Source organism: Myotis daubentonii, chromosome 16 (genome assembly GCF_963259705.1).
Source record: "Myotis daubentonii chromosome 16, mMyoDau2.1, whole genome shotgun sequence".
Classification (NCBI taxonomy): Eukaryota; Metazoa; Chordata; class Mammalia; order Chiroptera; family Vespertilionidae; genus Myotis; species Myotis daubentonii.
Window position 1 is genome coordinate 8,603,834 of NC_081855.1, and position 25,975 is coordinate 8,629,808.

Consider the following 25,975-nt stretch of genomic DNA (forward strand, 5'->3'; position numbering starts at 1 on the left):
ACCTCACGTGGGTGATGCAGCCAGTACTCTCGCGAGAAGGAGCAGGTCGGCTTCTTCACATCCCGACCCCAATTCCCACCCCCACCCCCCACCCCACCCCCCGACAGCGCCACGTGTGCTCCCACCTGCTGAGAAACGGAGGTTGGCCGTGCCCGGGGCCTTCTGGGAATCGTAGTTCTGGGCTGGATGAGGCTCGCCAGCCTCGCCCCATCCCCTTCTTACGCATGCGCGGCTCCGAGCTGGCCCCAGAGGTTCGGAGCCTTTGTCAAGCCCGGATGGGAGGTGAGTGGGGTTCGGAGGCCGCTTTTCAGCGCTCGGCTCCCGGGGCGGCCCCCGGGGCAGCAGTCTGTGCCGGGCCCGGAGCGCGCATTTGTGGAAGGGGCCTCGAGGGCGGACCATGAGCCCATCTCCCGCTCCGGCCGGACTCCCTCCGGCGGCTGCCGCCTCCCGGGGACGCGGGTGCGAGCGCGGTGCTGGCGGGCGCGACGGGCGGGGCGCGGGCCGGCGCGGGCTTCAGAGAGAGCCCGAACCCGGCGCCATCTCCTCCAAGCTGCTCGGTCCCCGCAGGTACAGTGCCGAGCGGCCGGAACAGGCATCCGAGGATCGGTCTGGGGGACCTGGCCCCCCGCGGGATCCAGGTGCCGATGGCCCGGGCCCGAGGAAGAAGCGGGGCCTGACCTGACCCGGCCTTTCCGCAGCGCCCCGAGGGCCGGCCGGCGGGAGGACGGGGCTTCTCGCTGTGACGTGCCGAGAGGTCCAGATGGAGGAGCGCGGAGACGGGAGCTCCGAATCTTCGGAACCGGGAGGATTGGGGATCATGGAGGCAGATTGGGCCGAGGTGCCCGAGAAGAGAGGTGAGAGTTGCGGGGCTGTTGGACTGTGTGCGGAAGTGGCCCTTCCTCCCCTAAAGGAAATGGGCTGCCCCCGGGGAGGTGGCCCTTGTCGGGCGGCTCTGCCAGTCTCCTTTGTCTGGGGCATGGCTGGGCTCCTTGCATGAGAATGCAGGGCTTGGTGTGGGGCACCCCCTCTCCCCCTGAGCTGGTGCACAGTGGGTCCTGGAAAGCCACCCCAAAATGTTAGCAGCTCAGGCCAGAGCACAGCCTCAGTCACTTTTTCTCCCACGTTCTTTTCCCCCAGCTGTCAGTGAGTCTGGGAACGTAGCTTATTTGGCTGGCAGAAAATACCTCCCCACCTCTGTTATTCCCGTGGCACAACATTCGTATTATGTCAGTCGCGCAGATACTGCTGTTTTGCATCTTGGAGAACAGGCGCGGAGGTCGGTAGTTGACTAGCCCGGTCTTTCTTGAAGTTTGGTCTGTGACTTCATGTCAGCCTTTTCTAATGGACTCAGTAGAAAATGTTTTCTCCTGACCCATGGCCTGCTCATGAGATTTCTGGAGTGCACCTCAGACCCAACTACTAGTAGCAATTATTAGGAAGGGGAATCTAGTGATCTACATGTAAATAAGCTTGCAGGGTGATTTTTGAGAACTGAGCCTATTTTTCTTATATTAATTTAATGTACATTAAGGTTGGAAATAAACTGGCTTATCCTCATTTCTCGATTAGAGGGTACACCTGCCAGTAGGTGTTCTGTCCCAGTGGCAACGTTCCTGGACTTTCTCCATGACCCCAGGGTCAAGGGTTGTCTGGGCTGCCTTCAGGTGCAGTATCTGTGGGAGCATCATTCCTAGAGGGAGGAATCTTTGTCTTGTAAATCTGAAGCACAGCATAGATTTAGATCCCACAGTTACCGCTTTCTTGCCCGTAGCTACGTCTTTCCAGGATTCTTTCTATTCCCAAGAGAAGAGCACAGAAAAGGGAGAAGTGGCAGCTCTCCACCTCACAGCCAGATCCCAGGTGAGTCTGTACTGATTATTGAAATTCCACCTTATTTCTCAGAGTACAGGCGCACCCTTCTTCTTGATGTCAAGTTCCTTTGTCTACTAGAGCCCATCTGGAGAGCTGAGTTCTAATCTAAGACTACTCGGGTGGCTAATGGACTCAGTAGAAAATGTTTTCTGCTAACCCATGGCATCTTCTCCATCTAGTTATACTTATTGTCAGTCAACAGGCAGGTAAGTAGCGTAATTACCCTTCTTTGCCTATTGTGCTAGTTGCTGAGCTTGGTAACGTAGGAAACTATTTTAATAGAACATATGGGGCATATCTTAATCTTTAGTTGATTATTCAGGATTCTTTTGTATTTTAGTTGTAATTCCAATTTGGTCCTGGGAGCGTGTCTGTGTAGCATCCACTTACCCTGCCACCATTTTTAATCTTCGGGGTATATCTTAACATTTATGTTTCTGCAAGGGAATCAACATACACATGACTGTTATGTAAGAAATTAAGAAAGCACCTTTCTTTAGAGCTGAAGTGAGTTATGAAAATAGTAAGTGCTCAAAAGTTCAGAAGAGCACTTGAATAGGAAAGCCTATGGAAGGCTTAACTTAAAGAGTTAAAATCCAGCCCTCCAAGATGATGAATGCACAAGTTTAGAAAGTGAAACAATTTTCCAATCTGTCTTAACAAAGGCAAATATTAAGAATTAATCTAAGTGGTGGTTGACCTAGCTGATTTGGCTTAATGGGTAGAGTGTTGGCTTGCAGACTGAAAGGTCCCGGGTTCAATTTCGGTCAAGGGTACATGCCAGGTTGTGGGCTCTATCCCAGTAGAGGGTGTGCGAGAGGCAGCTGATTAGTGATTCTCTCTCATCATTGATGTTTCTATCTCTGTCTATCCCTCTCCCTTCCTCTCTGAAATAAAGAAGAAAAAAAAAACAAAAAAAATTTAAATGGTGGTCGTACTCTATGGGTGATTCATGTATTGGTCTTTCAACGTTTTGTATGTTTGAAATTTTTATTAAAAGAAGTTAGGTAAGAGAAAAGAGCTCTTCATGATGTGTGTGGCATGCCACAACCCACGATTCCTAAATTAGCCTTTTTCTTTGCTACTGTGATTCCAAGTGTAAAAAGTCCATATTGTACATTGGTACTGTTTGTAAAAGTGACTTCTTGGGGTCCTTATATACTTGCCTGAATTCATTGGTTTCTCAACTGCCTTACATTAGTATTGAAGACTATTAGTCAAGAAGCTTTAAGTTGCAGATGATAAAACTCAACTCAAACTGATGTAAGGGAAAGGTATTTAGAGAGAACCAAGATGGCGGCGATATACGCAGACGTGTCCCAGGTCGTGTCCCGGAGCAAATGGAGCGAGCAGCTGAAGCTAGTAACACTCACACCGAATTGGCGAAATTGCTCAGCTGGTGAGAGGGTTTGCAGCCGGGAAGAGCAGAACTCCCCTGGAAAGGTAAAAAAAAAACCAGGGATTTGGGCAGGAAAGTTTGCCAGACCTCTGAGCCCAGAGAGTCGGAGGGAGACCGCGTGGCAGACAGCCGCGTCCCTTGGGACAGGCACAGCCCCTGACGGGGGAAAGGAGAACCACGGGATTCCTGGCGCCGCCAGGGAAATTGAGAGCTGGGTTCTGTGATCACGGAGGACTGAGCCTAAAGGGGGCAGCCTGAAGAGCTGACCTGACCATGCAGTCCCGGTAAGAGAAGAAGCTTACAGAAACCAAGCCTTCCCCGTTTCCGCGGCCGGCATTTGTTTGTTTGTTTTCACTGAATCCTGTTCATGGGACATTTCGGATACAGACACTCACCTGTGCTGAAGAGAGGGAGAGTGTGCTGAGGAGTGGAATCTGGGGAGAGACTGGGGAAAGAGGGGGAGCTGGGAGAGGTGGTAGTGAATTGAGTGCTGAGACACCCCTGAGCCCAGGACTGGGGCAGCCACCCTCTCCAGAGAATGAGACTCCTCCCCCCAGCCCCCAGGCAAGGAGCACAGCCACACCCAGATTCCACCCTGTACGACATCAAGGATTAAGATAACCTGATCAGTCCCTGGGAGTTAACAGGGTCTGGCCTATAGGGGGATTTTCAATCCCAGCAACAACATAGCGCCAGTAACTAACTATTACGCAGTCAGCTCTGGGCAGTGAACTTCCACTGGACAGAGAGGCCCTATAGCCTCAGAGGCCAACGCCAGAACACTGCCACCCAGAGGCTGACCCACAAACTGACTCTTTCCTAAACACAAAATAAGGCAGTCTGGGAAATAAATGCGGCATGCTTTAAAATAAGGACTGTGGTTTACAACACAGAGGAACAGTATATCGCAGGGAAACTCAACACTCTCCTGAATACCTGGAAGGTCTAAGGCGATCCACACTGAAGAAAGAAGAAACGAAGGACCTTCACAACTGCAATTTTTTTTTCTTTTTTCACTTTTTAACTAAGAAACCAATTTTTCTTCATTTTTTTTTTTTCTGTTCTTTTTTTTTTTTTCTTTTCTTCTTTTTCCATCACCTGATTTTACCCTTTCAATTACTACCTTCTTATTTTTAACCAGTATTATTACTGCTACCATTTTACCATTTTTTAAAGTTCCATTTTATTTTTTCTTTATTTTATTTTGGGATTAGTGTTCACCATTCTATTTTCATCGTTATATTATTGGTTGTTTCTAGTTTGCATTCATATCCAGGGAGCTGTTGCTGGAATTTATTGGGATTAATGGCTGTTCTATAGGAGTATTCTCCTCATATAAAAAGTCTCTTCCCCTCTTCCACTTCATTCTCTCTTTTCGCTCTTTTTTTTTCTTTTCTTTTCTCGCTTTTATTTCCCCCCCCTCCTTTTAACCAATTTCATTTTTGCACTCCCTTTTTTTGGTCCCTACTTTTCTTTTCCTTTTTCTCTTTTATCTTTTTCTCTTCCTTCTTCCTTATCCCCTAATTCTCTTAATTCAGGTGGTCACCTTTAATTGGGGTTATTAATATCGTGAATATATTTGTGTATAGTGCCTGGTACGTGGTGCCTTGTTGTGTTGTATTTTGTGCCTTTAAATCAACGCAGCAGATCCAAGCAACAGCAACCTCCTGAGCACCACATCCTCTGCTGAGGAAAAGCAGCTGTACGTGAAACCTCGCCCCACCAGCCAGAAGAGCCACCACAGCTGTGAACAGCACCCACCAGAGGAGCTGCTGACAACTGAAGAGCAGCTGCTACCGCAACCGCCCGAAGAGCAACCACAGACCAAGGAGTCACTGTCACCAAGGGAGCAACCACTGAACGACTCAACGTCTAGATATGTCAGTGAGATCAAACATGGGTAGACAAAGAAACCCCCAAAGGAAAGAGAAGGAGGACTCTCCAGAAAAGCAGCTAAGTAGTACAGAGGCATGCAACATGACAGATAAAGAATTCAGAATAAGGATCCTAGAGTGCATAAACCGGATGGAGGAAAAAATCGACAACCTCTGCAAGAAGCAAGAAGAAACAGATGAAAAAATCGATAACATATGGAAGAAGCTAGAAGAAACAGATGAAAAAATCGATAACATATGGAAGAAGCTAGAAGAAACAGATGAAAAAATCAACAACCTAAGTAAGACCCAAGAAGAAATGAAGAGTGATATAGCTGCAATGAAAAACTCCATTGAAAGTATCAACAGTTGACTAGGAGAAGCGGAGGACCGAATTAGTGAATTAGAAGACAAGGAAGCAAAACACACCCAAAATGTACTGCAATTGGAGAAAAAAATTAAAAGACAGGAGGAGAGCCTAAGGGAGCTTTGGGACAACATGAAACGAAACAACATACGAATAATAGGAGTACCAGAACAACAGAAGGATGAACAAGGATTAGAAAACCTACTTGAAGAAATAATATCAGAAAACTTTCCTGAGGTGGGGAAGAAAAAAGTCACACAAGCCCAGAGAGTCCCAAACAAGGTGAACCCGAAAAGACCCACACCAAGACACATCATAATCACCATGGCAAATGTTCAGGACAAAGAGAGAATCTTACAGGCTGCAAGAGAGAGACGGAAAGTTACATACAAGGGATCTCCCATTAGATTTTCAAATGATTTCTCAACAGAAGCACATCAGGCCAGAAAAGAATGGACTGAAATTTACAAAGTGATGCAAAGCAAAGGACTGAATCCAAGAATACTCTATCCAGCAAGGCTATCATTCAAACTTGAAGGGGAAATAAGAAGCTTCACAGACAAAAAAAGGCTAAGGGAGTTTGTCACCACCAAGCCAGCAATGCAAGGAATGCTAAAGGGACTGGTATAAAAATAAGAAATAAAAAGCTCAGAAAGAAAACAGCCACACAAAAAAAGAAATGGTTACAAACAAGTACCTTTCAATAATAACTTTAAACGTAAACGGACTAAATGCTCCAACCAAAAGACATCGAGTGGCTGAGTGGATAAAAAAACATGACCCATACATCTGCTGTCTACAAGAAACCCACCTCATTAGAAGGGACTCACACAGACTGAAAGTGAAAGGATGGAAAAATATCTTTCAGGCAAATGGAAAGGAAAAGAAAGCTGGGGTAGCAATACTTATATCGGACAAAATAGACCTCAAAGTGAAGGCCTTAACAAGAGATAAGGAAGGCCACTTCATAATACTAAAGGGATCAATACAACAAGAAGTTATAACCCTGGTAAACATATATGCACCCAATGTAGGAGCACCCAAATTCATAAAAAAACTCCTGGAAGATATCAAAGGAAAGATCGACAACAATACAGTCATAGTAGGGGACTTTAATACACCATTGACAGCACTGGATAAGTCCTATAGACAAACAATCAGCAAAGATACAGCAATCCGAAATGACTCACTAGATCACATGGACTTAATAGACATCTTCAGAACACTTCAACCCAAAGCCACGGAATTTACATTCTACTCAAGTGCTCATATTCAAAAAGAGACCATATATTGGGTCACAAGCAAAGTATCCCCCAATTCAAGAAGATTGAAATCGTAAAGAGCATCTTCGCAGACACGATGGCATAATATTAGAATTAAACTACAATAAAAACAACTCAAAATACTCAAACACCTGGAAGCTGAATAGCATGTTATTAAATATTGATTGGGTTACCAATGAGATCAAAGAAGAAATTAAAAACATCCTGGAAACTAATGATAATGAAAACACAACAATCCAAAACCTATGGGACACAATGAAAGCAGTCCTGAGAGGGAAGTTTATAGCTCTACAGGCCTATCTCAAAAAATAAGAAAAAATGGTAGTAAATAATCTAACTCTACAACTCAAAGAATTAGAAAGAGAGCAACAAGAAAACCCCAGAGTGAGCAGAAGGAAGGAGACAATAAAGACTAGAGCAGAAATAAATGACAATGACATAGAGACCAAAACAGCAATACAGAAAATCAATGAAACCAAGAGCTGGTCCTTTGAAAGAATAAACAAGATTGACAAACCTCTAGCCAGACTCACCAAGAAGCAAAGAGAGAGGACCCAAATAAAAAAAAAAATCAGAAATGATTGAGGTGAAATAACAACAGACCCCACAGAAATACAAATGATTGTTAAAAAATACTATGGACAGCTCTACTCCAACAAACTAGACGACCTGGAGGAAATGGACAAATACTTAGAAAAATACAACATTCCAAAACTCAATCAGGAAGAATCTAATAATCTCAACAGGCCAATAAGTATGGAAGAAATTGAAGCAGTCATCACAAAGCTTCCATCAAACAAAAGCCCAGGACCAGATGGCTTCACAGGGAAGTTTTACCAAACATTCAAGGAAGATCTAAAACCTGTCCTCCACAGACTACCACAAAAAATTCAAGAGGAAGGAACACTTCCAAGATTATTCTATGAAGACAGCATCACCCTAATACCAAAACCAGGTAAAGACAACACAATAAAAGAGAATTACAGGCCAATATCCCTCTTGAACATAGATGCCAAAATCCTCAACAAAATCTTAGCAAATCGGATCCAGCAGTACATCAGAAAGATCATACACCATGGCCAAGTAGGATTTATCCCAGGGATACAAGGATGGACAATATCTGCAAATCAATAAACGTGATACATCACATAAACAAACTGATAGAAAAAAAACACATGGTCATATCAATTGATGCAGAAAAAGCATTTGACAAAATTCAACACCCATTTTTGATAACAACTCTCAGCAAGGTGGGAGTAGAAGGATCATACCTCAACATAATAAAAGCCATATATGACAGGCCCACAGCCAGCATCATACTCAACGGGCAAAAACTAACACCATTTCCCCTAAGAACAGGAAGAAGACAGGGATGCCCCCTCTCACCACTCCTGTTCAACATAGTACTGGAAGTGTTAGCCATTGCAATTCGGCAAGAAGAAGAAATAAAAGGCATCCAAATTGGAAAAGAGGAAGTAAAACTGTCCTTATTTGCAGACGACATGATATTATACATACAAAACCCTAGAGACTCCATCAAAAAGCTACTAGACTTAATACATGAGTTTGGCAATGTAGCAGGATACAAAATTAACCCCAAGGAATCTGAGGCATTTCTATACAACAATAGTGAACTTTCAGAAAGAGAGATTATAAAAACAATCCCGTTTACCATCGCACCCAAAAAATTAAGCTACCTAGGAATAAACTTAACTAAAGAGGTAAAAGACCTCTACTCAGAAAACTACAGGACATTGAAAAAAGATATAGAGGAAGACATAAACAGATGGAAGAAGATACCATGTTCATGGATTGGTAGAATCAACATCATTAAAATGTCCATACTACCCAAAGCAATCTATAAATTCAACGCACTTCCCATTAAAATACCAATGGCATACTTCACAGATCTATAACGAACTCTCCAAAAATTCATCCGGAATAAAAAAAAAAAAAAAAGACCCCGAATAGCTGCAGCGATCCTGAAAAAGAACAAAGTAGGTGGGATCTCAATACCAGATATCAAGATGTATTACATAGCCACTGTTCTCAAAACTGCCTGGTACTGGCACAAGAACAGGCATATAGATCAATGGAATAGAATAGAGAGCCCAGAAATCGGCCTGAACCAATATGCTCAATTAATATTTGACAAAGGAGGCAAGAACATACAATGGAGCCAAGATAGTCTCTTCAATAAATGGTGTTGGGAAAATTGGACAGATACATGCAAGAAAATGAAACTAGACCACCAACTTACACCATACACAAAAAATAAACTCAAAATGGATAAAGGACTTAAATATACGACGGGAAACCATACAAATACTAGCAAAATCCAAAGGAAACAAAATCTCAGACATATGCCGAAGCAATTTCTTCACTGATACAGCTCTTAGGGCACTTGAAACTATAGAGAAAATGAATAAATGGGACTACATCAAAATAAAAAGCTTCTGCACAGCAAAAGAAACCATCAACAAAACAATGAGAAAACCCACTGTGTGGGAAAACGTATTTGCCAATGACATATCTGATAAGGGCCTAATCTCCAAAATTTATAGGGAACTCATACAAATTAACAAAAGGAAGTTAAACAGTCCAATCAAAAAATGGGCAAAGGACCTAGATAGACACCTTTCAAAAGGGGACATTCAGAAAGCCAAGAGACATATGAAAACATGCTCAAAGTCACTAATCATCCGAGTGATGCAAATCAAAACAACAATGAGGTACCATCTCACATCTGTCAGACTGGCTATCATCAACAAATCAATAAACGACAAGTGCTGGAGAGGATGTGGAGAAAAAGGAACACTTGTGCACTGCTGGTGGGAATGCAGACTGTTGCAGCCACTATGGAAGACACTATGGAGTTTCCTCAAAAAACTGAAAATGGAACTGCCATTTATTCCTGTGTTCCCACTTCTAGGAATATATCCCAAGAAACCAGAAACACCAATCAGAAAGTATATATGCACCCCAATGTTCATAGCAGCACAATTCACCATAGCTAAGATCTGGAAACAGCCTAAGTGCCCATCAGTAGATGAATGGATTAGAAAACTGTGGTACATCTACATGATGGAATACTATGCTGCTGTAACAAGGAAGGAACTATTACCATTTGCAATGGCATGGATGGAACTAGAGACCATAATGTTAAGTGAAATAAGGCCCAGAAATCAGGATTTTAAAAAAGATTCTCAGGTGATTCTAATGTGCAGCTAAGTTTGAGAACCACTGATTTAGGGGAACATATTAGATCAGTATTTCTGATCTTACCAAAAACATTTTAAATGAATTTAAGATGAATACATTTTACTGCAACTTTTTTTTCTTTTGAAAGTCTAATGCAGGTGGAATGAAAAATTTGAAAACAAAAAATGAGAGAATATGAATAGACTCTATTTAATTTTATGATGTAGAGATAGATCTAACACTTTCCACATGTTGATTTTTTGGGGGGGAGATGAGATGTAAAGGAGAAAAAAGGTCAGTCCTATGAAGTCCTGAACAAAGAGCCTTGCAGACACAGATGTGTGTGCAAAGGCCCTGAGGTGGGAAAGAGCTCCCCGGGTTTTAGGAATGAAATACAGCCCAGGGTGGCTGGAGTAAAGAGGAGAGTGAGACAGGAAGTTGTGCAGAGCAAGGCGTCCAGACCCTGCAGTCTTGTTCAGGTTGTAAGATTTATTCCAGGTGCAATGAGGAGTTTTAGAGGATTTTAAGTGAAAGATTTTAAGTGAAAGATATTTAGCAACTATCTTTCTATTTGTATTTTACGAAGATATTTTAATAATCAGATATGGCTGTTGCATTTTGGATCACATGCTTTTTCAATGCCTGTCACTTTTTATTAACTTTTATAAAGGTACCTTTTTAAATTTTAGAATATTCATTCCTAGGCTTAATTTTCTAAAAAGCCTACAACATCTGAGAAATGTAATTATTTTCATTTGAAATTTATCTTTAAGAATAGTTGATATACAATCTTATATGGTTATAGTGTTTCAGGTGTTTGATATTGTAATTTGACAATTTTATCAGCTAACCAGTTTTTTCTTTCTTTTTTTCTTTTTTATTAATAATAGCTACTTCATTCATATATATATATCTACACTAATAAAAGAGAAAAATGGTAATTGGCGTACGACAATACCCTTTTCATTGGCTAATCAGGGCTATATGCAAATTAACTGCCAACTATGATTGGCAGTTAACTGCCAACTATGATTGGCAGTTAACTGCCAACAAGATGGCGGTTAATTTGCATATGTAGGCACAATGCAGGGAGGCGAAAGGGAAAGCAGGAAGAAGCCCCCTGCCACTGACAGTGATCAGAAACCCAGGGGGGAGCTAAGAGCTGGGGAGCAGGGCAAAGGTGGCCCTGGGGTCGCCTTTGCCCTGCCCCCCAGCCATGATCGGAGAATCAGGCGCCTTTGCCGCCCTGGCCAGTGATAGCAGGAAGTAGGGGTGGAGCCAGCGATGGGAGCTGGGCACTGTCGAAGCTGGCAGTCCCAAGAGCTAGGGGTCCCTTGACTGGGCCTAAAGCGAAGCCCACGATCGCGGGGCCGCTGCAGCTGTGGGTCCCCGCTGCCCGGGCCGGACGCCTACTATGCTGCTGTAAAAAGGAAGGAACTCTTACCATTTGCAACGTCATGGATGGAACTGGAGAGCATTATGCTAAGTGAAATAAGCCAGTCAATAAAGGAAAAATACCACATGATCTCACTCATTCATGGACAATAGAGACCATTATAAACTTTTGAACAATAATAGATACAGAGGCAGAGCTGCCTCAAACAGATTGTCAAACTGCAGCAGGACGGCCGTGGAGGGTTGGGGGGCAGGAGGTAGGGGGGTAAGAGATCAACTAAAGGACTTGTATGCATGCATATAAGCATAACCAATGGACATAAGACACTGGGTGATAGGGGAGGCTAGGGGACTGTCTAGGGCGGGGGGATAAAATGGATACATATGTAATACCCTTTGTAATACTTTAAGCAATAAAAAAAAAAAGGTATTTATGGGCTATCATGACTGAGAAATCCAGGTCTAACTAGAAATAAGCTCAAGTAATAACATTAGGACCTATTTCCTCCATTTCACTGACTTCTTCTTTTCTCTCTGTGGGTTTTCCTCTCAAGCAAGCTTTCTTCCTAGTGCTGGCCCCTACCACATCTAGGCTTACAGCTTCCCACGCTGAAGACCCCAGACAAAGGGCAGCTTCCCTCCTGGTCATTCCAGCAGAAGTCCAGGGGTTAACTCTTTAACGGCTATTAGGCCCATTCTTGGACCAATTTGGACAGAACTATGGAATATACCTGCACCCACACATGGAAGTACACATACCACCCATGAGTCAGATACAATTAATCCTACCTGAACTCACTGGCCAGCATAGTAGCCAAGGAAAATCCAACTACAAGTGCCAGAGGAACACTTTGATGTTAGATTCAAGACTGTTAGAGCCTCGGGTAGATTAAACCTTTTATGGAAATTTTTAAAAACTTTTGTCCTTTTTGCATTGCATTAGGTGTGGTGTGATGCTTTGCCTGGACTGTGTGTTTCGTGTATTCAATTTTTTAAAAGTATTAAAGTTTTAATTCTTAGTTGGTTGTAACCAGGTGAATAGCACAGACATATATAAATGTAAAACTAATATTACTTCCTCCTCAAATTCAGTCCCCTTCTTCTCCCTACTGAGGGTAACAGTTTGATTTCCCAGTATATCTCTCCATATGCTCTTGGTGAACTTGCACTCCTATATTCAGACATGTAATGTTTCCTTTGATTTCTCCCACTGCCAGTCCCCAACTTTGGGGTGTTTTTAAGAGGGTTATGGAATAAACAGGATTTGGCTTTTTTTTAAGGGAAATTAATTCACTCGGCCAGTGTGGCGCAGTTAGCTGAGTGTTGTCCCATGCAACAGGAGGTCAATAGTTTGATTCCTGGTCAGGACACATGCCTGAGTTGGGGGCTCAATCCCCAGTAGAAAATGAACAGGAGGCAGCCAATCCATGTTTCTCTCTCTCCCTCTCCCTTCTCTCTGAAATCAATTTAAAAAAAAAAGTTTACTGTTTTTTTTAAAGGGAAATTAACTCATTCGCATTAATATGATCGTATGTTTCAAATTTTTTTTGCCATGTGATTTTTATAGTTATATTTACTATGCTTTCCTTGTTTTTTGTGTGTGTGTTTTTGTCTTTTGTGCATTGGTTTGCAGTTGTGTCCCGATTTTTTCTTCTAATCGTCTGGAAGTTAATTTTCATTGAGTGTCAATTTAGCTGGGGGTATGCAGGCTGTACGATCTCAGTCATTTTTCCTCAAAATTCCTTGTCTACTTAGAGATTTACATTTTATTTTATTTTCCAAGGATGATTGTTGTATGTTTTTAAGTCTCAGATTATTTCCGTTTTTGAAAACTATTTTGAAATAATTTAAGGTTTAAAGAAATGTAAATGGTAGAAAGATTTCTTACATACTAGGGTTAGGGTTAGGATTTACCCTCCATTCATATTCTTCAAAAGATAACACTTTACCTCACTTTATTCTCATTTTCCAAAATCAGGACACTAGCATTGATACAGTACTACAACCTACTGACCTTATTTAGACCTCCCAGCTAACCTATTGTTCTTGTCTCCCCCCACCTTTAATTTCTGCTTTTATCCTGTAATTCTTTGTTTCTCTTAGTTTGTTGTTCTTTCTCTAACTTGACCTGTATGCTTTGCTAATTTATTTGCATTATTTTTTAATGAAATGGAAGTGTTTAAAGCTATGAAATCACCTCTGAGTACAGTTTTAGTGATTTGGCATTCGTTTTGCATTTTATTATTTTGACATTCGGATGTTTATTTCAATTATCAGTTTTTGCTCTGTTCTATTTATGCTTGGAATCTATTTAAATTTACTTTGTTACTTTTGCAAATGCTTCATGAATGTTTAAATAGGTGTTTTCTATCCAGTTAAGGCATTTGATATATATTTATTTCAATAACCTTGCAATATTATTCACATTCTGTATGGTTTTATTTTAAAAGGCATGTAATGCCTTGGCTGGTATGGCTCAGTTGGTTGGAGTGTCGTCCATGCACCAGAGGTCACGGGTTCATTTCATGGTCAGGGCACATACCTAGGTTGCAGTCAGGGCACATACAGGAGACAAGGGATCGATGTGTCTGTAGCACATCAATGTTTCTCTCGCTCTCTCGCTCTTGTTCTTTCTCTCCCTCACTCTCTAAAAAGTAAAAATAAACTTCATATTCTTTAAGTAAACAAAAAGGCATATAATAATACTTATATGTGTTCACCTCCTTACAGTTTTGTATTTTTTTTGTCTTATAGAAACTTAATTCTATGGTATTTACACATAAACCTCAGTTCTTTCTGTTCCCTTACTCAGTCTGTTGCCATCATTTTTCAGTTACTGCTTTTTGCTTTAAATTATTTCCATGCTTAATTGGATTTGGTGCTCACTGCCAGTCATTTATTCATTCCATGACTTATCCACTAATAAGGTCTGTATTTCAACTCATCTTCTGATTGGCTAGATTGAGTCTTCAAGTTTTTATTGAGGACGCACAAGGAGAGTTATGCAGACAGGCTTTTTTTCCTCCTCTATTTTGTCTACTTTGCCAAACTGCATTGTCAACTCATTAGTTCATGTTTTATTTTTAACTCTTTATTTCCCAGAAAAGTGATGTCTCTCAATGGAGAAACTCTCATATTGAACCTAGCAGAGCGCGCATGGCACATAACTGATGCCAGTGGCTTTACATAGAATATTCAGACTCTGAATACTATTAGAACACTTGTCATGTATCGCTGTCACTTTAGGTGTACTCAGTCGCTCTGCTCCAGGGCCACCAGAACTGCGGGGGGCGAGGGATGCTGTCAAGTGAAAGATGGTGAACAGAAGTATGTTTTGTGTCTTAGGCGTCCGTGACATTCAAGGATGTGGCCATGGACCTTACCCCCGAGGAGTGGGGGAAGCTGGATCCTGCACAGAGGGACGTGATGCTGGAGAACTATAGGAACCTGGTCTCGCTCTGTAAGGACGGCTTCTCATTGTGACTCTGCAGTCTGCTCAGGGACAGCATTCCTTATTGACAGTGAAATAGCTTCACAAAGCCTTCGCTTTTCCATTCAGGAGTCATAAAGTCTGAATCCTGTTGGACCCAGAGACAAATCTATTCCTGTTCTAGGTTCTTGGTGAACTGCCTATGCTTGTTTTGTATTAGGATTTTTTGGATTGAAGTGACAGAAACCTAATTCACACTAGCTTAGGGGGCAGGGAGTCTTCTTTTTTTCCATTGATTAAAAAAAAACCACCATATGTATTGTAAGTTAAGTAAATTAATCTATTTTTTAAAAGAGATAACATTTTCCTGGGTATCTTTTGGAATTGAGTAACCGTTGATCCTGCCTAATTTTTTTTTTTTCAGATGGTTCTGTTTTCGTTTTCCCCTTACCCCTAAGGTGCAGTGCTTACCCCTAGAGAGGGCAAATTACTTTTTAAGGTATTTCTCTTCTTTGAAGTTTGTGGCCTTATGAATTTTCAACTAAAAGCCCACATTAACAGCTTGTCGATACTGATATGGGATAAGTACAGCCTCACTTTCTAGAAATCTGTCATTTCTAAAGTCTGTCCTCAGCATGTTACCCCCCAGCTGTTGTGGTCTACTTAACGTTGTGCTTTTCATATGCGCAGCTCAGGACTCGAAAAGATTGGATGGTATTTGTATATAGATTTTGGTGCTCCTCCATAGTTACTTTCTCTATTGGTAGTCCTTTGATAGAACTAAATTGCACTTTCTCAGCAGCAGTAAGACTTTGGCTTTTTACTTGTACTTGATTGCCCCACACCATGATCTGGAAGTATCATCAAGGTGAATATGAATACTACAACATATGTTTGCTTCTGTACTGTAGCCCAAATGTTATTGCTCATCTCTGCCTTCAAAATGTGGCTTTTGAAGTTAAATTGGGTTATTTACCTGTCTTTCTACAAAACAGTTAAATCCATTGGCATATTGATGGGAGGTGGGAAAGATGGGGTGTTTTTTATCTGATTAAGCTTGCTCTTACGTAGGCATTGTGAACCTGGATTAAGTTGGACTTATAAATATTTCTGTCTTCCTTCAGTCATAATGCTGGGCCTCATACGTATCCCTACCTTTCCTCCAGGGGTGAATACTTCTCCCAGCTGCACTGGGTTTCCGCCACTTTCCTCAGGTAACAGTGTTGGAGCCCATCCCCTGGCGATGAAGGCTTCTGTTAATGAAGAGAGGTGGGTTTAGGTAGAGTTTAGGTATTGGATTCCATTCCCCACGTGGGAAAAATCTTGATTCAGGGAATCCAATATATAACCAGGAATTTCTTTTTTCTTTTTTAAATCCTGTGGCTTGGCTTTGCCCTACTGGCTTTATTCCTAGGGTCTCCCCATGTGGCAAAGATGGCCTTTAGTAGCTCTAGGGTTATATTATTCTTCCAATTAGAGAACTAAGGGAAAAAAGGCAGTGCTTCTATCCTAGGAGTTTCAGCAAAGAGGGTCACATGTTGGTTAATGAAACAACGACTAGAGCCAGGGAAATAGGTTACTCTGGGCAGTTTGGAGCCTGTGTGTACCTGTGTGCATGTGTGTGCACACACGTGTACAAGTGCATTTATGTGTTTGTATGGATGTGGTAAGAACTATGTTAGCCCCTCCCCAACCTCATGTAATAAATTCCCTACGAAAGTGGGTTCTAGTAGCTAAAGAAGGAAGAAAGGAAAAGCAGAAGACAAAAATTCTAGTTACCGCAGTCCCAACGTGTGGTGCTGCCCCTGGGGTCCTGTTTTCTCCAGTTCCTTCCCTAAGCTGAGGATTGATCTGCAGCGTCTCTCTGGAATGGCCTCAGTGAAGAAAGATAAGTTCTCCTCTTTTGACAGGCATGAACACTTGTGTTTTCCAGTGCATAGAAACTCCTTACCAGGCCCAGATTCCTGCAGATGTTTTAAGCTTCATGTGGAGGTCCATCTTCCCTCACTCCAGATCTTCCTGTAATTCCCATCCTCTTTGTAGATCAGGGATTTGGCACTATGCTCTACGATAGATGTTTGCCCATCACAAATAGCTATTAGTTAGTCCCATTTCTTTCTTTCTTCCTTTCTTTGTTTTGAGCAGGGCTTCCAGTTTCCAAGCCTGAGAACTACAATTTGGAGAATGGAAAGGAAACATTGATGCTTGAGAGAAAAGTCCCCAGAAGCAGCTATTCAGGTGAGTCAAATAGATGGGAGTCCTCGGAAATAATAGCCCCGCAGGACAGTGAAGAATTGGCACTTTTCGGTGCTTAAGAAAGACTATATTAGCAGTGCCTACATGCTTTATCCTATGATATAGGACGTATATAATAAAAGCGTAATATGCAAATCGACCAAACGAGGGAACCACCAGTCGGCAGGGGGGCCGGGCAGGCGAGCAGGTGGCACCAGGCCAGCCAAGGCGCATGCCAGTGGGCAGAGGGAAGGGATGGTGATGGGGCGGGAAGGGGGTGGGGGGAAGCAGCAGTGACCAGCAGCGGTGTGATGGGGTGCCTGTGCCAGCCAGCACTGTCCCCTGATCAGCGACCCAGTCGCCTCCTGCAGAGGGAGGCTGGCGGCAGCGGCAGTGGCAGGGTGATGGGGGAGGCGCCTTCCCCTGTTGGCCCAGTTGCCTCCCGCTGAGGGAGGCCTGTGGCTGGCGGGGGAGGGGGGAGCACCATCCCCTGATCTGCCCGCCCGGTCACCTCCCACAGAGGGGTGCAGGAGTGAGAGGACTGTCTCACAATCCAGGACCCCTCAGGGGATGTCGGGCCTAAACCGGCAGTCAGACATCCCTCTCGCAATCCAGGCTGCTGCATGCACCAATGACCATACTTTTCCCACAGGTGAAAGGCATCTTACTGTTATATGGGCAGCTACATTTTTTTGCCCTAATTATAAAAAATAGTACATAGCATGATCCTTCTGTGGCAGTAGTACCATTTTCCCCATCTTATGGGTGGAAAACTGAAGCAGAGAGAAGTTAAGTAACTAATTGGCTTTGTCACACAGTTATTATAAGTGTCAGAATCAGGGTTGAGCACAAAATGTGCAAGCCAGAGCCCATGCATATCATCACTGCATCATCCTGTTTTTTTCAGTGTTAGAGTAGCCTTGCCAGGTTTTAATTTTTAAATCTAAGAACCTGTTCCCAGTATATAGGGTAGGGTCCCTAGGCCTGACTAGCGATCAGGTCCATCTGCAGGGCGACCAGCAGGCAGGGCAATTGGGGGGCAGGGGGCCCCCAGCTGGTGGTCTGGCACCATCCGCTGGCCCGCCCAGCCCCAATCACCTCCCTCTGGGGGGCAGTGTGTGTCATAGCCATCAGCAATTCCGCCTTTCAGTCGATTTGCATATTAGGGTTTTATTATATAGGATATATATATATATACACACACACACACACACACACATATATATATATATATATATATATATATATATATATATATTTAATTAATTTCAGAGAGGAAGGGAGAGAGATAGAAATAGCAATGATGAGAAAGAGGCATTGATCAGCTGCCTCCTGCACGCCCTTTACTGGGGATCGAGCCCGCAACCTGGGCATGTGCCCTGACCAGGAATCAAACCTTGACCTCCTGGTTCATAGGTTGAAGCTCAACCACTGAGACACACCAGCCGGACTATTTTTAAAATATTTTAAATGAAGATAGCAATTTAAATATATATAAAAGTCGAGAAAAAAATCAAACACATGCTAATATTTTGCTTCATTTTGCCTCTTTTTCTTCTTTTTTTTCAATATAAATAAAAATATAACTACAGGTCCATGAATTTTCACAAGTTGAACACAGCTCCCGAATCAAGAAACAACCTTTCCAGCACCCCTAGAAATACCCTGTGCCCTCTTTAAGTCACTGCCCTCCTTCCTAGAGTAACCTTATCCTAACTTCTAATACCCAGATTAGTTTTGATTTAGTTTTATATAAACAGAATCATATTGTATATACTCTTGTGCCTGACTTCCTTCACTAAAGATTACTGTGAGATACATTCATTTTGTAACATTTAATTATAGTTCATTCTCATTGTTATATAGTCTTTCATTATGTCAGTATACTAGATTTTTGAGTAGTTCCAGTTTTTAGCTATATGAGTAATGCTGCTTATGTATATTCTCTCTTTTGATGAGCACATGTATGCATTTCTGTCGGATATATACATTAAGTAGAATTGTTGGGTTGGAGGGTAGATCATGTTCACTTTTGGTAGATATTGTCAAAAGATCCCCAAAGTACACTGCCAGTGTGGCTCGGTCAGTTAGAGCGTTGTCCCGAGCACCAACTGGTCGCAGGTTCAATTCCAGTCAGGGCACATACCCAGGTTGTGGGTTCAATCAATGCTTCTCTCTCACATCAATGTCTCTCTCTCTCTCCCCCTCCCTCCCTCTCTCCCTCTCCCTCTCCCTCTCCCTCTCCCTCTCCCTCTCCCTCTCCCTCTCCCTCTCCCTCTCCCTGTTCCCCTGTTCCCCTGTTCCCCTCCCTCTCCCTCCCTCCTTCACTTACTCACTCGCTTCCTCTCCAAATCAATAAAAACATATGCTCGGTGAGAATTTTAAAAATGCCGAAACCGGTTTGGCTCAGTGGACAGAGCGTCGGCCTGCGGACTGAAAGGTCCCAGGTTCGATTCTGGTCAAGGGCATGTACCTGGGTTGCGGGCATATCCCCAGTGGGAGATGTGCAGGAGGCAGCTAATTGATGTTTCTCTCTCATTGATGTTTCTAACTCTCTATCTCTCTCCCTTCCTCTCTGTAAAAAATTAATAAAATATATTTAAAAAAATAATTATAAAGAATTTTTTTTAAAAAGGAAAGAAAGAAAATCCAGCCTCACCCCCAGTATATAGTAGGAAAAGGGAGGAGGATTTTATGGTCTCTTCCGGTACTTGTGGCTGTTCTGTTACTACACCAAAACTGAGGAAGTGGTAGTTTCTTAAAGATTAGTTAACAGTGTGGCATCTGAAACTATATCCATGGTTTTTCATACTCTTACATTAAAACCTATTGATATTTTCACCCTAGCTGGGTTGGCTCAGTGGATAGAGCGTCAGCCTGCAGACTGAAGGGTCCCAGGTTCAATTCTAGTCAAGGGCACTTACCCAGGTTGCAGGCTCAATCCCCAGTAGGGGTATGCAGGATGCAGTTAATCAATGATTCTCCCTCATTATTCACACTAGATTGCCCAAGGAAGTCATTTTGACTGCTTTTTAATTTCAATTAGAAAAACAATTATGTATATAAGGACACAATGTCTTAGAATTTTGTTACTTTTTGTACAATATATAAATGTGTTTATTAATAATTGTAGTTACCTCCCCCCTCCTTCATTTCTGGTATATATATATATTATACCTATATTGCCTCAAAGCAGTCATTTTGACTGCTTGGGGAAATTTTAAATAATCAAATGACTCTTATTATTGAATTGAGTAAATTTCTTATATGACCAGTTCGGCTCTGTATTGAAATAACAGTTTTCATTTTTTTTCGATTACCGTCACATGATAACATACAAGTACATGATAAATTGTCGATACTTGATAAGTTGCAGTTGCTCAATAAGCTAAACTAGTACTTGTTATTCGAATCTTTATGCAGTGATACTTGTTCTAATAAGTTGTTTATTTTATTTCTTTTGCTCCGTAAATTCATGAAAGAAATGTCGAATAGAAGGGAGTTATTGGAAAAGCTAACGAACATAAGTGAAGAGTGCACCGATATAGAATCAGATGCAACAAATTCTGAACTATCATCTGAAAATGAATCGGGTTATATTCAAAGTGAAATATCTGACACTGAAGATAGCGATGAAGAGTCGATCACCAATGATGAAAAGGAAAGTGCCATCAATATGACCAGGAAAAGGTGTAGGGTGCTAAGTAGTTCAGACTCTGATGAAGAAACTGAACACACCTTTCAGGAGACCGAAACAGCTGCCGATGGTACTGTGTGGTCAAAATTTAACGAAGGTGGTATTCCTGGAAGGTTACCATCTACTTGTATTTTCAAGGGTATGAAAGGGCCAACAGGCTACGCAGAAAGGAACATTATGGCAGATAATCCTATCAGTGCGTTCTCGCTGATAGTAGATAACTATGTTATCAAACATAAAGAAGTGCACAGAGGAAGAAGGCCGCCGAATTCTGAGGAACGACTGGACAACAACGTTACCGGGAACATGTACTGGGATTTCATATGCTCGTGGAGCCTACGAGGCAAAAAATTTAAAACTCAGTTATTTATGGTCAGCAAAGTGGGGTCCCGAATTCTTCAGGAAAACTGGCGAGAGAAAAGTTCAAGCAAATCCTACGATTTATTCGTTTTGACAAAAGAACCGAAAGAAGTAGGCACCTACAAACAAATAAGTTTGCCTTGGTTTCGGAAGTAGGGGACAAGTTCATTGAAAATAGTCAAGCTTGCTATCAACCAGGGCAAAATATAACAGTTGACGAGCAATTATTTCCGTCAAAAGCCAGGTGCAGGTTTACACAGTATATGCCTAATAAACCCAACAAATTTGGCATCAAATTCTGGCTTGCATCAGATGTTAGTAGCAAATATGTTTTGAATGGTTTTCCTTATTTGGGGAAAGATGAACAACAACCATCGTCAGTGCTTCTCAGTGAACACGTTGTTCTGAAACTTGTCTAGCCATATACAGGCTGTGGAAGAAATATCACGACTGATAACTTTTTCACTAGCATGTCACTCGCAACAAAATTATTGGCCAAACAAACAACTCTAGTTGGAACTATTAGAGGAAACAAAAGAGAACTACCCAAAGCAGCCAAACAAACGAAGGATAACATGCCTCGTTTTTCCACTCTGCTATATAAATCAGAGAATTGTGTTCTTACAATATATAAAAGCAAACCAAATAAAAGAGTAGCTGTTCTAAGTTCTAAGCATAAATTTGTGAAAATTGATAAAAGTAATAAAAAAATGTTACCGGAATCTATTCAATTTTTTTTAATATATTTTATTGATTTTTCATAGAGCGGAAGGAAGAGGTATAGAGAGTTAGAAACATCGAAGACAGAGGAACATGGATCAGCTGCCTCCTGCACACCTACTGGGGATGTGCCCGCAACCAAGGTACATGCCCTTGGCCGGGATCGAACCTGGGACCTTTCAGTCTGCAGGCCGACGCTCGATCCACTGAGCCAAACCGGTTAGGGCCTATTCAATTTTATAACAGCACAAAATTTGGAGTTCATATGGCGGATCAAATGGCCAGAAAATACACAGTAAAAGCTAGTTCTCGTAGATGGCCCCTCCAAATATTTTTCGATATTTTAGATTTGGCTGCTATAAATGCTTGGATCTTTTACAAAGAAACGACAGGAATACAAATAGAACGAAAAGAGTTCTTGTTTCAATTAGCAGAACAGCTTTCCACCGAATACAGAGCTGGAAGACAGAAAAATTTATCAGAACATGAAGACCCACAAAGATCAACTGCAACATCATCAAATGCAACCCATTTTAACAAACGCCAAATTTGTCAAGTACAACTTTGCCACAACAACAAAACAAATAATATATGTGAAAATGTCAAAAGTATGTTTGCGGAAGATGTACACATAAAAAGATTTCCACTTTCATTTGCATAAAATGTACAAATCATAAATTATTTTTCCAAGTGAAGTAAATTTTTTTGTTAATATTTACTTGTTATATAACTGTATTTACTTGTTAATAACTTGTTATATAACTAAATAATATACAAAATATTAAAACTTAATTTTAAACAAATTTCTTTACACATTAGTTAATCTTTCACAATGCAGTCATTTTGACTGCTTTTGGGCAATATAGGTATATACTAAGTTTCAGTCTTTCTGGTGTTAATGTTTCTATCTCTCCCTTCCTCTCAGAAATCAATATATGAAAAAAAAAACCCAATTGATATTTTGGAAAATACTGGTCCACTGAGTTATGGAGATCGTCCAAATATTGGCACATTACATTATACAATATTTAAAAAATAACAGTCCTGGCCAGGCAGCTCAGTTGGTTATAGCATCATTGGATACACCAAGATTGTGGGCTTGATCCCCAGTCAGGGCACATACAAGGACTAGCCAATAAGTAAGTGGAACAACAAATTGATGTTTCTCTCTTTCCCTCTCTCAAATTAATAAAGGTATTTTAGACAATTTTCGATGTCACCACTGACATTGTCAGAAAAGTCAATTTTAAGTATTCCGAATACCAGCTGTCGGCCCCTGACTAGCTATCAGGCTATCTATCAATGGTAGTTAAATGTTTTTCAAAATTGTAATTTATTACTGGAAGCTCAAATCTTATCAAACACTGTCAGTTGTTTTTCTTGACGTGACAGGCTCACTTCATTCATCTATAGAAAATATCTGCCAAATATCCAACACGGGTAACATAACTTGTCTGTCAGGTGTTCTTTCCAGAAATATGTGGTCCATGAAAAAGATGGCTAGTTCAGCTCACAACTCAAACTATCTCATGAGTGGTTATCTTCAAGACAACCATCATACTGTGACATGACTAGCATTGCTTTATGAATATGTCCTATTTCATCAATCCAGAACATTAAAAAGGCATGTTCTCAAGGTTTGAAGTTTTTAAAAGTTAATAATGTTTACTGTTGTCCAGCTGGAGTGACTCAGTTGGTTGAGAATCATTCTGTGCACCAAAAGGTTGCAGGTTTGATTCCTGCACGGGGTACCTACCTGGGAGGTTGTGGGTTTGATCTCCAGTAAGTTAACCGATTGATGTTTCTCTCTCTCTGTCTCTCTCTCTCTCTCTCTCTCTCTCTCTCTCTCTCTCTCTCCCTTTCTATTTGTAAGCATGTCCTCAGATGAGGATTAAAAAATAATAACAATAATACTGTTTACTCGGGCATTTTTTATATGTATTTGTTTTTATTTCAGAAAGGAAGGGGGAGAGAGAGAAAAACATCAGTGATGAGAGAATCATTCAATCAGCTTCCCCCTCATCAATGTTCTTTGCTGCTCTCCAAGGAACACTGGTGGGGCCGCCCATCCTCTGTTATGGGCACGCAAGCTCTTGCCACGTCACAGGCTATTTCCACTGGAACACAGCCACGCCCACACATTATACACTGTCCGTGGCTGCTTTTGTAGCACCCTCTGGTACTTTACAGACAAAGCTTTGGGGCCCTGGTGTACGGAATAAAGTCAGCGTCCCCTGGCACAGCCAGCAGGACTGTATGACCAGGCCTCCACCAGTCCTCCCTGCCTAGTCTCGGTGTGCGTCCTCTGCAGCCCCCTAAAGGGACGGTCCCCTGACCAGCTCATCTCATGACTCTGTTGCTACTCTTGCCTGGAGCTCTCTTCAGAGCTCCCCAGCTCCCAACTAAAACCAACCAGTCAACCAAAAGGTTGCACTGAAATGTTACCGGTTCGATTCCTGCTCAGGGTGTGTGTGGGAGGCAACTGATAGATATTTCTCACATCAATGGCTCTCTCTCTCTCTCTCTCTCTCTCTCTCTTTCTCTCTCTCTCTCTCTCTCTCTCTCTCTCTCTCTCTCTCTCTCTCCCTTCCACACTCTCTGAAAAACAAATTAATAAAAACGTGTTGGTTTTTTTTTTTTAAATTCAGCTCAAGACAGGACTCTTCAGTGACACCATCTCTGCACCTCACCGGCCCTCCTGAAGCTCCCTCCCCGTGAGCTCACTTTTGGACAGATTTCTAGGTACATTCGAAGGGAAGGACACTTCATTGTTATACATATTGCCAGAGTGTCCTCCAGGGAGGTAGTTTCAACTTGCATTCCCCAAGTTCATGGAAACTGTCAGGTTCATGCAGCCCTGCCAATCTGATCTGGGAAACAGGTTTAATTCTCACAGCACTCCTTACTGGTAATTCAAGGTGAAGATTAACAAGTTGTTGTTTTTAAAAAATTAATATCTTTTTTTAAAATATGTTTTATTGATTTTTTACAGAGAGGAAGGGAGAGGGATAGAGAGTTAGAAACATCGATGAGAGAGAAACATCGACCAGCTGCCTCCTGCACACCTCCTACTGGGGATGTGCCCGCAACCAAGGTACATGCCCTTGACCGGAATCGAACCTGGGACCTTTCAGTCCGCAGGCCGATGCTCTATCCACTGAGCCAAACCAGTTTGGCAAAAAATTAATATCTTAAGGAAATAGCAAAAGGAACTTCTTGGAGCTAAATCACAAATATTGAGAAAGGTATCTCTCCAAGATGCAAGGATAAGATACAGACAATTATTGCAGATACATGAGACCAAGAAACTCTTTGCTTTTATGCGAGAAATTGTGATAAGATTAGTCACTGAAGCAAATACCAAACTCCTTATATTTGTTCTTCCAGTTTATTGTAAATTTAATTTTACATTTCTTGAAAGTCTTGGAAGTATGCTACATAGTCAGTTCTCTTTCTCTCTCTTTCTCTCTCTCTCTCTCTCTCTCTCTCTCTCTCTCTCTCTCTCTCTCCCTCTCTCACTCTCTGTTATTCTTTAAAAATACTGTCTCCATATTACTGAGTATTTTTCCACACACACCAAAAAGGAGAAAAATGTACATTCAACATTGTCGTTCTGTGACTTTATAACATAAAGTAACATAAAGGACATGCTTTTGATTAAATTCTAGTTCTAGAAATTTATCTTAAGAATATAATTATCTATGATGGTGGGATTGGGACAGGTGCTGGGTTGCTTCCCCTCATGGACTTTGTAAACCAGCACAGGAGAGAGCTCCTCAAAGCAAGCAGACAGGACAAAATAACCACAAACCGATAAATGCTACAAGGAATCAGTAATCTGGAATAGAGAGTCATGGCGGGGCGGGGTGGGGGGAGAGAAAAGGGCAACGTCTTGGATTAGATGGTCAGGGAGCTTTTCTCTGAGAGACATTTAAGCTGAGTCAGACAGCTGAGAGTGTCTGATACTCAGAGAGTTGGGAAAAGAGCTTTGCAAAGAGAAGGAAGAACATCTGCAAAGACACAAAAGTGTGTCTCAAGGACTGAAAGGAAGTCAGTGCTGGTGTTTTGTGAGTGAGGCTGTGAGAGACACTAGTTGAGGTTGGGAGGTCCATGGGGCACAACAAGCCAGTGAGTCATACTGT

The 25,975-nt window shown here is 41.9% G+C and overlaps 1 protein-coding gene across 10 annotated transcripts; it reads left to right on the forward strand.

Moving 5' to 3' along the window:
- The first annotated feature begins 121 nt into the window (after positions 1 to 121).
- Positions 122 to 24,554, forward strand: LOC132217976 (zinc finger protein 286A-like). 10 transcript variants are annotated; one of them, XM_059668552.1, is made up of 7 exons: positions 127 to 282; positions 699 to 854; positions 1,772 to 1,860; positions 14,737 to 14,851; positions 16,732 to 16,842; positions 16,967 to 17,059; positions 24,482 to 24,554. In XM_059668552.1, the coding sequence occupies exons 1-7, from the start codon at positions 225 to 227 to the stop codon at positions 24,502 to 24,504; spliced, it is 645 nt and encodes a 214-aa protein (XP_059524535.1). In that variant the 5' UTR covers positions 127 to 224; the 3' UTR covers positions 24,505 to 24,554. The 10 variants fall into 10 exon arrangements, 6 of the variants coding, with proteins under 6 accessions (XP_059524538.1, XP_059524535.1, XP_059524536.1 ...); XM_059668553.1 differs by lacking the exon at positions 24,482 to 24,554 and adding an exon at positions 18,649 to 19,242; XR_009449060.1 differs by lacking the exons at positions 16,732 to 16,842; positions 24,482 to 24,554 and adding exons at positions 1,951 to 2,078; positions 18,649 to 19,242 and having other exon boundaries at positions 129 to 282; positions 568 to 854.
- Positions 24,555 to 25,975: the final 1,421 nt, after the last annotated feature.

Coding starts and splice junctions, on each gene's coding strand:
- LOC132217976 (XM_059668552.1), top strand. CDS start 225: ATGCGCGGCTCCGAGCTGGCCCCAGAGGTTCGGAGCCTTTGTCAAGCC. Junction 283..698: donor TTGTCAAGCCCGGATGGGAG/GTGAGTGGGGTT, acceptor GCCTTTCCGCAG/CGCCCCGAGGGCCGGCCGGC. Junction 14,852..16,731: donor TAGGAACCTGGTCTCGCTCT/GTAAGGACGGCT, acceptor CTCTTTTGACAG/GCATGAACACTTGTGTTTTC.